This window comes from Lactuca saligna, chromosome 4 (genome assembly GCF_052625555.1).
Source record: "Lactuca saligna cultivar CGN05327 chromosome 4, ASM5262555v1, whole genome shotgun sequence".
NCBI lineage: Eukaryota > Viridiplantae > Streptophyta > Magnoliopsida > Asterales > Asteraceae > Lactuca > Lactuca saligna.
Genome location: NC_136420.1, coordinates 26,548,395 through 26,563,097, shown reverse-complemented (window position 1 = coordinate 26,563,097; position 14,703 = coordinate 26,548,395). Strand labels below are relative to the sequence as shown.

At 35.2% G+C, this 14,703-nt stretch overlaps 1 protein-coding gene across 1 annotated transcript; it reads left to right on the top strand.

The window, feature by feature from the left end:
- The first annotated feature begins 435 nt into the window (after nt 1-435).
- Nucleotides 436-3,220, top strand: LOC145041419 (protein indeterminate-domain 14-like). The gene is made up of 3 exons (XM_078989487.1): nt 436-940; nt 1,027-1,426; nt 2,188-3,220. The coding sequence occupies exons 1-3, from the start codon at nt 805-807 to the stop codon at nt 2,819-2,821; spliced, it is 1,170 nt and encodes a 389-aa protein (XP_078845613.1). The 5' UTR covers nt 436-804; the 3' UTR covers nt 2,822-3,220.
- The last annotated feature ends 11,483 nt before the right edge of the window (nt 3,221-14,703 follow it).

Below are 14,703 nucleotides of genomic sequence, written 5' to 3'. Positions count from 1 at the left end.
CTACTACTTTATTTGCAGCACTCTATTCTTTCTCCAAATGAACACCATCTACTATGCTACTCATAATCATGTTTTTTACTTTCTAACAGTGGTAGGGGGTACTTTTGACGATGGAATCACCTTTACATCACTATTTTTTATCCTTTTTCAACTTTACAGTAGAGAAAAAGAGTACGTCACGTGAGGCAGCACAGGAAGTCACGTGTAAGGGTGTTTCTGGACCTGCATATATTCATGCAAAACATTGCATTTTCTTTTATACATTGAGATAAAAGAAAAGAAAAGAAAAGAGAAAAAAAAAAATTAATGACTGTTTTGTTTGTTTTTTCTTGTATGGTGGGGTTGTATTTTTGGTTTCATCTGTCGGGTTTCTCTCTTGTGGGCTCAAGTTTCGATTCATTTGATTGGGTTTAAGAACCTCTATCTCTTTCATTCTCACCCTAAACCCCACATACACACTATGTGTTCTTTAGTGTGTGTATTAATCTTTTTCTCGATTCCACTGTTTCAAGCTTTATATAGAAGATTTGGCTCAACCTTACCTGCTCAAGGTGCGGGGTCAATGAGAGAAAAGCAAAGAAAGTTCATTGAAAAAGCTAAAAGGTCTTAAAGCTTAAAAGAAAGCTGATTTTTCTCAAAGCAAACTACTTTTCTTCTATCCTCATCTCCTCTCTATCTCCCCCCTCATCTCAAGAACTAATAAAGCTGAAACAAACAACTACCCCCACTTCAACATCTGTACCGAATCAACTGGATTAATTTCTCATAGATTTCGAGCTTCTTCCACTACAAAAATCCACCCACATGTTAGACAACAGCGACCACCACCACCTCCACCATCTTACTTCTGCACCTGGTCCATCTTCTTCTTCTGATCCTTTCCTTTCCCCAGATAATGGTGCTTCCAACAAGAGGAAACGACGTCCTGCTGGCACCCCAGGTACCCATTAATCATCTTTTGATTACTCAATTTAGTCGTTAGAAGCTTTATGTGATCTTTAATCAACATCTTTCTTGGATTTACAGATCCGGATGCGGAGGTGGTATCTTTATCACCGAAGACATTGTTGGAGTCGGACAGATACGTGTGTGAGATCTGTAACCAAGGCTTCCAAAGGGATCAGAATCTGCAGATGCACCGGCGACGACATAAAGTGCCATGGAAACTGCTGAAGAGAGAGACACCGGAGGTGAAGAAGAAGGTCTTCGTGTGCCCGGAGCCCAGCTGCTTACACCATGATCCTTGTCACGCTCTCGGTGATCTTGTTGGAATAAAAAAACACTTTCGGAGGAAACACAGCAATGATAAACAGTGGGTTTGTGAGAAGTGCTCAAAGGGTTATGCTGTTCAATCTGATTATAAAGCTCATCTCAAAACCTGTGGCACTAGAGGCCATTCTTGCGACTGTGGCCGTGTTTTTTCCAGGTTTTTTTTTTTTTTTTTTTCTTTTTATTTTCTCGATTAACATTTAATAACATCCACCCACATCTTCTTTTGGCCTATATCTTAACTACATGAAATTAATCTTTAAATGGGAAAGACAGGAAACTATGTCATTTTTCCTCCTTGGTGTTTGTTTTCTCTGCTCATACTCCTACATAGAATTCAGCAACAACCGATAAGCAACAAAAATTCCTTAATGCTTTTTCTCAGAAAATGTCGACTTCTGATCATTGTAATTAAAGTAATTCTAAAATCTTTGAAGTTTCTCTACACATACATTTTTTTTTCTAGTTTGACTCTTGACGATATTATAATAAGTTAACTAACGAATTAATTCCTAGGATCTATGATCTCATGTTTTTCCTATTAAAACATAAAAAAACAAAATCTTAATATTCATTACGCTTTAATTCAGTCTTTCTTTTAATATAATATAACTTAATGTAATCCAAAAACTTATGATTAAACTTGAGTTATTAATTTGGATACACTACATATAAATTAATTGTCACAAGTCATAATCTCAAACACTCAACGTTTCCTAATTTGATCATTAATTTATTGTTTTCTTCTTGCTATCCCTACATGAGAAGGCTTTGATTTCTTACGTTTGATTAGATATTTTGTCCATTAGCGCGTGATCTCTGTCTCCCAGCATACATCATTACGTACTAAATTTTTTTTTTCAACTTTTGATTGATTATTGTATGCTTTTCTTTGTCATCACTCGTTTGTCTTTGTAGAGTTGAGAGTTTTATAGAGCATCAAGACGCTTGTACTGTGCGCCGAGTGCACCCAGACCTAACTGCGTTTCATCAACAGGCGTGTTCATCTAGAACCGCATCAAGTACGAGTCCTTCAAGTGACACAAACTTGAGTGCAATCCCATCATTGCAAAGAATGCAACAAATCCCACCTTCGGAACCTCTTTTCCCACAAACTCAAGATCACAAACGAAACAAGTTGGAACTTCAACTCTTGCCATCGTCGTCATTGTACGAACAAAGCACCAGTAATCAAACCAGTTTGAAGCTCTCTATTGGAAGTGGAATCAGCTTCCACAAGGAAGAAGAGAAGATGAAGATGACATTAAGTTCGGAAAATGAGTTCGCAGAAGAGGCTAGGCAACAAGCGAAGAGGCAGATAGAAACTGCGGAGTTGGAGTTTGCTCATGCGAAGAGGATTAGAAAACAAGCTCAAGCGGAGTTGGAAAGGGCTAGAGTTCTTCGAGAACAAGCTACCAAGAAAATCAGTGCCACCATTTTAGAGATCACTTGTCATTCTTGCAAGCAACGATTCCAAGCCGCCAGTAATACTGCAGCAGCAACTACAGCGGACGAGATGTCATCTGCAGTAACCGAAGGAGAAGGAGATTAATGGCATTTACAATTAAACCTGTCTCTTTTTTATTCACTTCTTCCCTCTCTCTAAATTGTATTTGTTATATGCGAGTTCATTCATGTTTGTGCTGTCTGCTTCTGAAAAACAATATACATACACATATATGTATGTATGTATGTATGTATGTATGTATGTGTGTATTCATATATGTATGTATGTATGTATGTGTGTACGTACTTACGTATGTATGTGTAGATTTTGGAGCTGTATGTAATGCCATATCTAGGATTCTACAATATATAGATTTTGGGACCAATTTATTTACAACCAATTGGTTCTGGATGAAATGTAATGAGATCTAGTTAGTCATGGTAGTTGTTGTAATTATAGGCTTCTTGAAGTTTTAATAAGTACATGTACATCGTCTGATTTTTATGGCTTTTTGTCTTTTAATGAAAGAAAAGGAATCAAAGATGTATGGTAGTATTTGGATTTTCCAATTTGTGGAGTAGTTGAGAGTTCTACAGTGGAGGATCAACAGTTGTTCGTGATACATGGTAATGAATCTACACTACAATAATTGATATAACAGCAACGACTTCCTGTTATCGGCAAAGAAATTAGCAACCATTAGTCTTTCTTGATCAGGACCTATAATACAGATGCATGCGTCATAATTATTTTGCGCCTATCCACAACCAAGGACATGTAGGCGAATCTCATCAATTGCTAGCTATATAATAATTAGATCCTAGTTTATCTTTAAGGTGATTCAGGATTGATGTTAGTCAAATACTGAATTCTTGATTGTTTTGAGTCGTCCTTATTAACCTTTTTTCTATATAATATCTTCCAAAAGATCATAACAAGAACATTGTTCAATGTGATTCAGATTAGGGGGAGTGTTACGGGCGTTTCTCTCTCTCTCTCTCTCTCTCTCTCTCTCTCTCCCTCCCTCCCTCCCTCCCTCTATCTCTCTCTCTATCTATCTATCTATCTATCTATCTATCTATCTATCTATCTATCTACATTGAGAACAAACAGGAAAGCATGTTGAGGTAGCACAGAGGACAATGCAAGCTCCATAACTCATTTTTGCCGAACTAGATGCCCCCACTCCCTCAACCTTGCCTAAGACCATGGGTGACGCTAAACTTCCCTAAGACGGATCATCTGGGTTAATATTAAAAAATTTATAATTAGTTATTTAAAAAAATAAATTAAAGACTTATCTTAATGTATTAACTAAAAAGAAAAAAAAAACTTTAAAATTATAGAGAATAGAAAACATATATTTGAGGCATGTAGAGTTCCACATCACACTCCTAGTAGAATATGACAAGTGGTCTTTTATTAAAAATAGATATTTCATATTCATATTTCTACATGATTACTAGCTTACATTGGTTAACTACAAGTATAAGTTGTTTTTAGTAAAACTTTAAAGAATTACTAATTTGGATTCGGTCCATTCACCACCAAATTGTACACATGATGAGAGCATAGGGGGTGGCTGGGTAGAATCATAAACATATGTTCATTAATCGGTTAAAAAAGTATTTTTTCTTCTTATGTTGTAGATCAAAATGAACTTTTAATAGTACTCCTGAGATCGAAAGGATAAACGGCCTCTAGCATGTTGCTTTGGATTATAGAACGTTAGGCATACTTTATACATACTCACAAAATTTGTGAAGCAAAACAAGTGAACACCAAGATGAAACCTATATCAAGGCTCCTTCACAAGGATAAGAAATATGTTGCAAAGTGAGAATGAAAATTAAGAGATACAAGCTAAAATTAAAGGGATATAAAATCATCTTTTAAACTTCAAATGCTTAGAATATATGTAAGACTAGAGGGAGTTGAATGTGGTAAGAATGTTGTGGAGATTATGTGACATGTTTTATCGCACTAAACATCACGAGACTTTCCTCTGGGACTCTCTCTCTCTCTCTCTCTCTCTCTCTCTATATATATATATATATATATATATATATATATATATATATATATATATTTGTTTTCTTTTTCCTCTTTTCATGGTATATCATTTCTAGTATGTTGTATTGAAGTGTGAAAAAACGAGGATAAATGTGGTAACATTAGCCCCACACCCTCCAACATAACAAATTTACTCCCGGTCTCTAACCATTATTAATTGGAAACCTGACACAACGGCCCTATTATATATTTCGGTTTTACTCTTTCAGTCCCTTAAGTTATTTTCTTGCCTTTTGTGGGAACTAAGTTGATGTCGAATTGTTTTTTATCACTGCAACATAATATACCAGGTTACATGCAATTAAAACTAACGTGACTTTACTCTCTATATGATTTGGGATTTTTTTTAGTAAAAAAAGAACACTAAAGATTAGGGCCTACTCATCTCTCTCTCTCTCTCTCTCTCTATATATATATATATATATATATATATATATATATATATATATATATATATATATATATATATATATATATATATCCCGAAAATACGAGCCAAAAATTTCATTTTAAATACACATACTTGGTAAAACATTAGAAATAAAACATTCACCGATCATCATAAAAGAGGTGCGTGTCTGGAAACCAGTTTATAAAAACATAACAAAGTCAAAGTACAAATCCATAGGAACATCTCATAGTGTGGAATACAAAGCGTGTGTGTGATGTGCTGCTACCGCGCCAACTCCTTCCCCTTCAAAGACGAGGTACCTGAAACCAAAACTGAAAATTGTAAGCACGAAGCTTATCGAGTTCCCCCATCATACCACATACCATACAATCACATATCATACATGTTGTCAGGCATTTCTTGGGTGCCCGACCTACCCGGTACGACTATTCTGGGGTGCTAACTACCCATGTCAAGCAATTCTGGGGTGCTGACTACCCTTCGGTCCTAACGAACGAACCTTGGGGACTATTTCACCTCCTACTGCTACTATCACATATATCATAACATAACATATTATCAGACAGATCTGGGGTGCCTGAACTACCCTTCGGTCCTATCAACCGAACTCGGGGACTGGTCCCCTCCTATTACCTCTATCGCATATAACATAACAAACCAGCATGCAAACATATCATCACATTCTGTCAGACGTATCTGGGATGTCTGACTACCCTTCGGTCCTAACAACCGTACTTTACTATTATCACATACAACATATCATGCTAGCATATAACATATCAGGTAGTAGCACCTAGATGATATCACAAAGACAATCATCTATCATACGTCTCCTACTGGTGGGCCGGCATTGTGGCCTTAGACCCACCGCTACTGGAAAGGTAACTCACCTCGAAAGTAGCTGCTGAAGTCTGCTTGCTGAGCGTCTAACTGCTGGATCGCAAATCCTCCGGCTAGAAACCATAAACATGGGTTAGACACCTATAAGTACCCTTAGGTCAAAAGACTGACCCTCCCTTGGCCCAAGGTCAACTCCTTGGTCAAAGTCAATGTCCATTTGATTGGACTCGCCGAGTCCTTTTCCTACTAACCCGGTCCTACTCAACCAGTCCTTCTTCCCGCTCACTGAATCACCCTTAACTCATGACTTGGGTCGATTGAACCAAGTCGTGACCCGACTCGCCGAGTTTGAAGAACAACTCGTTGAGTTCCAGGTAATCTTCATAGGACTCGCCGAGTTGTTCATCCAACTCGCCGAGTCTAAGGCCATCTTCATGGAACTCGCCGAGTTCCTCTTTAGGACTCGCCGAGTCCGTATTACCCATTTCCCATACTGACCGATTCTGAAACATGCAACGCTTCCAAATCATAGATCCATGTTCCTTGAGCATGCTTATCACGTAAAGTTGCAAACTTTACTTGCATGCATGGCCCTATAAGCTCAAAAGGCCAAAACCAAACTCTTCAAGAGGTCATAGACTCAATGGGGACCTCAATCACTTCAACCACAGGAACTTTATGTTACTAATTCATCCAATAAGTCCAGATCAAAAGTCCTTTCGGATCATTAAGCACCACACATGGAGTTTGTTGTTTTAGGGCTTGAAAACCACCAATTTGGGACAAAAATGGTAACTAATGATCTAAAGATCAAGTTAGAGACTTTTCTACCTGAATGGAAACTTCTCCCTGAGTAGAGCTCGGGTCAACTCCTTTCCTTGCACTCTTCAACCACCTCTTTCTTCTTCTAAGCTCCAACCTCCTTTACAAGGCCAAAAACACTCTTAAGAACAATATGGGGGGCTAGGGTCTCGCTGTACTGCTCTTTGGAAGTGTTAGGGACAAAGGAGGCCAAGATAGAGTGTTTAAATAGGATGCAAACACCCGGATTAGGGTTTTTGCCCAACCAGGGCCTACTCGCCGAGTCCGGGCACCGACTCGCTGAGTCCAAAGTCCAACTTCCGCACCTTGTCCCACTCCTACTCGGCGAGTTGGCCCATCAACTCGCCGAGTCCAAGGCAAAATACATTATTTTAAGAAAGTAAATAGCAAGGAGTACGTACCAGGAACCAGGTGCTATATATATATATATATATATATATATATATATATATATACAGAGAGAGAGAGAGAGAGAGGATGATGCTTACTGAGCTCCACATTAGAATCCACAGATTTTTTTGTCGAGTTAGATATTGCCCTCTCTCTCAAGCTAGCCTAAGATGATGGGTGAGGCTACTCTATCTTAAGGTGAGTCATCTGGCCAACTTAATATTAAAAAGTTTATATTAAGTTGTTTTCAATATATATATATATATATATATATATATATATATATATATATATATATATATATATATATATATTAAGGATATTGATGAACAAACAAGAAAGTTGCATGTTAAGCACAAAGAATGATACTTACTGAGTTACTGAGCTCCACATTAGAATCCACAACTTATTTATATCGAGCTAGATGCCTCCTACTCCCTCAAGCTAGCCTAAGGCGATGGGTGAGGCTACACTACCCTAAGGTGGGTCATTTGGCCGACTTGAAATTAAAAATTTTAGAATAAATTATTTACAAAAAAAATATATGTATATTCATGTATATTTTAAGGAACTATCTTAATGTATTTAATAAAAAAAAGGAAAAAATATCTAAAATTATAGACAATAGAAGACAATATATATTTATGGCATGCAGAGTCCCACATTGACTCCTATTAGAATACTATGAGGGGTTTTTTTTATTATAAATAGATGTTTCATACACCATAGCTCCGATTACTAGTTTAGACCGACTAACTACACGTAAAGTTATTTTTAGTCAAAAATTTAAAGAATAACCGACTTGTGTTCAGTTCATTCACCACCAAATTTTACACATGTTGAGAGGATTGGCGGTGGCTGAGTAGAATCATAAATATATGATCATTAATCGGTTAACAAAGTTTTTTTTCTTATGTTGTAGATTAGAATGAACTTTTAATAATACTCATGAGATCGAAAAGATAAACAAATTCTTGCATTTTGATTTGGATTATAGAACGCTAGGCATGCTTTATACATCCTTACAAAATTTCTGAAGCAAAAATAAGTGAACACCAAGAAGAAGCCCATATGATGGCTCCTACAAATATATGTAAGACTAGAAGGAGTTGAATGTGGTAAGAATGAAGTGGAGATTATGTGACATGTTTTACCACAGTAAACATCACTTTCTTGTGGTACTATTCTCTTTTTCTCTCTCTCTCTCTCTCACACACACACACACACTCTTCCTCCCTCTCTCTATCTCTCTTTTCATGGTACATCATTTCTAGTATGTGGTATTGGAGTGTGAAAAAATGAGGTGAAATGCGGTAATAATATCCCCACACCCTCCAACCTAACAAATTCACTCACGGTATCTAACTATTATTATTTGGAAACATGTCGCAACGGCCCTATTATGTATTTTGACTTTACTCTTTCAGTACTTTCAATTATTTTCTTGCCTTTTAAGGGAATAAAGTTGATGTCGACCTGTTTTTTTGGTCACTGCGACCTAATATATCAATTTACATGTACTTAAAGCTAATGAGGTCACTCTTTATATACTTTGGCTTTTTTTTAGTAAAAAAAGAATAATAAAGCTTAGGGCCTACCCATCACACACACACTCTCTCTCTCTCTCTCTATATATATATATATATATATATATATATATATATATATCTCCTTCCCTCTCTCCCTTCCTCCCTCTCTCTCTTTGTCACTCTCTCTCTATCTCTCTTTGTCGAGAACAAACAGAAAAGTTGCATGTTGAGCACAGAGGACGATGCTTACTGAGCTCCACATCAGAATCCATTAGAATCCACTGCTCATTTTTGCAGAGCTAGATGTCGCCCACTTCGTCAAGCTAGCCTAAGACCATGTGTGTGGCTAAGCTACCCTAAGGCGGCTCATCTGGCCTAAAATTAAAAAAAATTATAATTAGTTATTTTTAAAAAAATTACGAATTATCTTAAAGTATTGACAAAAAAGAAAAAAAAAGAAAAAAAAAACTCTAAAATTATAGACAATAGACGACATATATTTGTGGCATGTAGAGTCCCACATTGACTCCTATTAGAATATGATGAGGGGTTTTTTATTATAAATAGACATTTCATATTTAATATTTCTACGCAATGGCTCCAATTACTAGTTTAGACTAGTTAACTACAAGTATAAGTATAAGTTTTTTTAAATAAAAAATTTATAGAAATACCAATTTGGGTTCGTTCCATTCACCACTAAATTTTACACATGATGAGAGGATAGGCGCTGGCTGGGTAGAATCATAAACATATGTTCATTAATTGGTTAAAAATGTTTTTTTTCATATGTTGTAGATCAGAATGAACTTTTAATAGTACTCCTAAGATCGAAAGGATAAACGACCTCTCGCATGTTGCTTTCAATTATAGAATGCTAAACATACTTTATACATCCTCACAAAATTTCCGAAGCAAAACAAGTGAATACCTAGATGAAGCCCATATCAAGGCTCCTTCACTAGGTTAAGAAATATGTTGCAAAGTGAGAATGAAAATTAAAAGATACAAGTTAAAACTCAAGGGATATAAAATCATCTTTTAAATTCGTAGAAATATATGTAAGACTAAAGGGAGTTGAGTGTGGTAAGAATGATGTGGAGATTATGTGACATGTTTTATCACAGTAAACATAACAACAATCTCCCCTGGTACTCGGCTCTCTCTCTCTCTCTCTCTCTATATATATATATATATATATATATATATATATATATATATATATATCTTTGCTTTCTCTCCCCTCTTTTATCATTTCTAGTATGTGGTATTTGAGTGTGAAAAAAAACAAGGGGAAATGTGGTAATAATAGCTCCACAACCTCCAACATAAAAAATTTACTCCCGGTCTCTAACCATTATTAATTGGAAACATGACGTAACAGCCCTATTATATATTTCGACTTTACTTGTTTAGCCCCTTAAGTTCTTTTCTTGGCTTTTATGAGAACCTAGTTGATGTCGACTTGTTTTTTTGATCACTGCGACATAATATGTCAGGCTACATGCAGTTAAAGATTACGTGGCTTTACTCTATATATGATTTGGTATTTTTCTATTAAAAAAAGAATACTAAAGATTGGGGCCTACTCATATCTCTCTCTCTCTCTCTCTCTCTCTCTCTCTCTCTCTCTCTCTCTCTCTCTCTCTCTCTCTCTCTCTCTCTCTCTCTCTCTCTCCATTGACGAACAAACAGGAAATTTGCATGTTGAGCACAGAGGATGATGCTTACTGAGCTCCACATTAGAATCCACAACTTATTTTTTTCGAGCTAGATGTCCCCTACTCCCGCAAGCTAGCCGAAGATGATGGGTGAGGCTACACTACCCGAAGGTGGGTCATCTGGCCGACCTAAAATTAAAAAGTTTATAATAAGTTATTTACAATATATATATATATATATATATATATATATATATATATATATATATATATATATATATATATATATATATAGGATCTATCTTAATGTATTTAATAAAAAAAAAAAAAAAAAAGATCTAAAATTATAGACAATAGAAGACATTATATATTTGTGGGATGTAGAGTCCCACATTGACTCCTATTAGAATATGATGAGGGGTTTTCTATTTTAAATAGATGTTTCATATTTAATATCTCTACACCATAGCTCCGATAACTAGTTTAGATCGGCTAACTATAAGTATAAGTATAAGTTAGTTTTAGTCAAAAATTTAAAAAATGACCGACTTGGGTTTGGTTCATTCACTACCAAATTTTATACATGATGAGAGGATAGGTGGTGGCTGAGTAGATTCATAAACATGATTTTCATTAATCAGTTAAAAATGTTTTTTTCTTATGTTGTAGATCATAATGAACTTTTAATAGTACTCCTGAGATCGAAAGGATAAACGACCTCTTGCATGCTGATTTGGATTATAGAACACAAGGCATGCTTTATACATCCTCACAAAATTTCTGAATCAAAACTAGTGAAAACCTAGAAGAAGTCCATATCATGGTTCCTTCACAAAGATAAGAAATATGCTACAAAGTGAGAACGAAAATTAAAAGATACAAGCTAAAATTAAAGTGGATATAAAATCAGCTTTTAAACTTTAAACACTAGAAATATATGTAAGACTAGAGGGAGTTGAGTGTGGTAAGAACGAGGTGGAGATTATGTGACATGTTCTATCGCAGTAAACATTACGACACTTTCTTGTGGTACTCTTCTCTCTTTCTCTCATTGACTCTTGATCCCTCTCTCAATCTCTCTTTTCATGGTATGTCATTTCTAGTATGTGGTATTGGAGTGTGAAAGAAATAGGTGAAATGTGGTAATAATATCCCCACACCCTCCAACCTAACAAATTCACTCCCGGTTTCTAACTATTATTAATTGGAAACATGACACAACGGTCCTATTATGTATTTCAACTTTACCCTTTCAATCACTTCAGTTATTTTCCTGCGATTCAATGAAAAAAAGTTGATGTCGACTTGTTTTTTTTGGTCACTGAGTCCTAATATATTAGGTTACATGCACTTAAAGCTAATGGGGTTTCACTCTCTATATGATTTGGCATTTTTTTAGTAAAAAAATAATAGTAATAAGGCTTAGGTCCTACACTTATTTCACTTTCTCTCTCTCTCTCTCTCTCTCTCTCTCCCTCTCTCTCTTGGTTTATATATATATATATATATATATATATATATATATATATATATCTTTGTTTTTTCTTTCCTTTTTTCTTGGTATATCATTTCTAGTATGCAGTGCGAAAAAAACGAGGATAAATGTGATAACAATAGCCCCACACCCTCCAACATAACAAATTTACTCCGGGTCTCCAACCATTATTAATTGGAAACATGTCACAACGGCCCTATTATATATTCCGACTTTACTCTTTCAGTTCCTTAAGTTATTTTCTTGCCTTTTATGGGAACCAAGTTGATGTCTAATTGTTTTTTTGATCACTGCAACATAATATACCAGGTTAAATGCACTTAATGCTAATGTGGCTTTACTCTCTATATGATTTGGCATTTTTTTAGTAAAAAAAAAAGAATACTAAAGATTGGGCCTACTCATCTCTCTCTCTCTCTCTCTTTATATATATATATATATATATATATATATATATATATATCGCCCTCCGTACCCCTCTCTCTCTCTCTCTCTCTCTCTCTCTCCATTGACGAACAAACAGGAATGTTGAATGTTGAGCACAGAGGATGACGCTTACTGAGCTCCACGTTAGAATCCACAACTGATTTTTGTCGAGTTACATGTCACCCACTCCCTCAAGCTAGCCTAAGATGATGGGTGAGGCTACACTACCCTAAGGTGAGTCATCTGGCCGACCTAATATTAAAAAGTTTATAATAAATAGATGTTTCATATTTAATATTTGTACACCATAGCTCCGATTACTAGTTTAGACCGGCTAACTACAAGTATAAGTATAAGTTATTTTTAGTCTAAATTTTAAAGAATGACTGGCTTGGGTTCGGTTCGGTTCATTCACCACCAAATTAAATGATGAGAGGATAGGATGTCGTTGAGTAGAATCATAAACATGTGTTCATTAATCGGTTAAAAAAGCTTTTTTTTTTCTTATGTGGTAGATTGTAATGAGCTTTTAATAGTACTCCTAAGATCGAAAGGTCAAACAACCTCTTGTATGTTGATTTGAATTATAGAACGCAAGGCAGGCTTTATACATCCTCACAAAATTTATGAAGAAAAATTAGTGAACACCTAAAAGAAACCCATATCTTGGCTCCTTCAGAAGGATAAGAAATATGTTTCAAAAGTGAGAATGAAAATTAAGAGATACAAGATAAAATTAAAGTGAATATAAAATCATCTTTTAAACTTTAAAGGCTAGAAATATATGTAAGACTAGAGAGAGTTGAGTGTGGTAAGAACGATGTGGAGATTATGTGACATGTTTTATCGCAATAAACATTGTGACACTTTCTTGTGGTACTCTTCTCTCTTTCTCTCACTCAATCTTGCTCCTTCTCTCTATCTCTCTTTTCATGGTATATCATTTCTAGTATGTTGTATTTGAGTGTGAAAAAATGAGGTAAAATGTGGTAATAATATCCCCACACTCTCCAACCTAACAAACTTACTCCCGGTCTGTAACTAATATTATTTGGAAACATGACACAATGGTCCTATTATGTATTTCGACTTTACCCCTTCAATCCCTTCAATTATTTTCTTGCGTTTTAATGGTACAAAGTTGATGTGGACCTTTTTTTTTTGTCACTGCGACCTAAGATATCTGGTTACATGCACTTAAAGCTAATGAGGTTTCACTCTCTATATGATTTGGCATTTTTTTAGTAAAAAAAAATAGTAAAGCTTAGGGCCTACACATATTTCTCTTTTTCTCTCCCTCTGTGTGTGTGTGTGTGTGTGTATATATATATATATATATATATATATATATATGCTTTCTTTTTCCTCTTTCCATGGTATATTGTTTCTAGTATGTGGTATTGGAGTGTGAAAAAACGAGGAGAAATGTGGTAACAATAACCCCACACCGTCCTACATAACAAATTCACTCCCGGTCTCTAACCATTATTAAATGGAAACATGACGCCACGACCCTATTATATATTTCGACTTTACTCTTTCAGCCCCTTAAGTTATTTTCTTGCCTTTCATGGGAACCAAGTTGATGTCTAATTGTTTTTTTGATCACTGCGACATAATATACTAGGTTAAATGCAACTAATGCTAACGTGGCTTTATTCTTTATATGATATGGCATTTTTTAGTAAAAAAAAGTATACTAAAGATTGGGCGTACTCATCTCTCTCTCTCTCTATCTATCTATCTATCTCTCGCCCTCCCTAACTCTCTCTCTCTCTCTCTCCCTCTCTCTCCATTGACAAACAAACAAGAAAGTTGCATGTTGAGCACATAGGATTATGCTTACTAAGCTCCACATTAAAATCCACAACTTATTTTTGTCGAGCTAGATGTCGCCCACTCCCTCAAGCTAGCCTAAGACGATGGGTGAGGCTACACTACCCTAAGGTGGGTCATCGGGCCAACCTTATATTAAAAAGTTTATAATAAGTTATTTACAATATATATATATATATATATATATATATATATATATATATATATATATATATATATATATATATATATATATATATATTAAGGATCTATCTTAATGTATTTAATAAAATATAGAGAAATTTTTTTTAAAATCATAGACAATAGAAGGCATTATATATTTGTGGCATGTAGAGTCTCGTATTGACTCCTATTAGAATATAATGAGGGGTATTCTATTATAAATAGATTTTTCATATTTAATATTTTTTTACAACATAACTCCGATTACTAGTTTAGACAGGCTAACTACAAGTATGAGTATAAGTTATTTTTAGTCATAATTTTAAAGAATGACCGACTTG

Bases quoted from the DNA above. Each gene is read 5' to 3' on its own strand.
- LOC145041419 (XM_078989487.1), top strand. From the start codon at position 805: ATGTTAGACAACAGCGACCACCACCACCTCCACCATCTTACTTCTGCA. The intron at 941-1,026 runs GTACCCATTAAT...TTGGATTTACAG, and splicing joins ACGTCCTGCTGGCACCCCAG to ATCCGGATGCGGAGGTGGTA. The intron at 1,427-2,187 runs GTTTTTTTTTTT...TTGTCTTTGTAG, and splicing joins TGTGGCCGTGTTTTTTCCAG to AGTTGAGAGTTTTATAGAGC.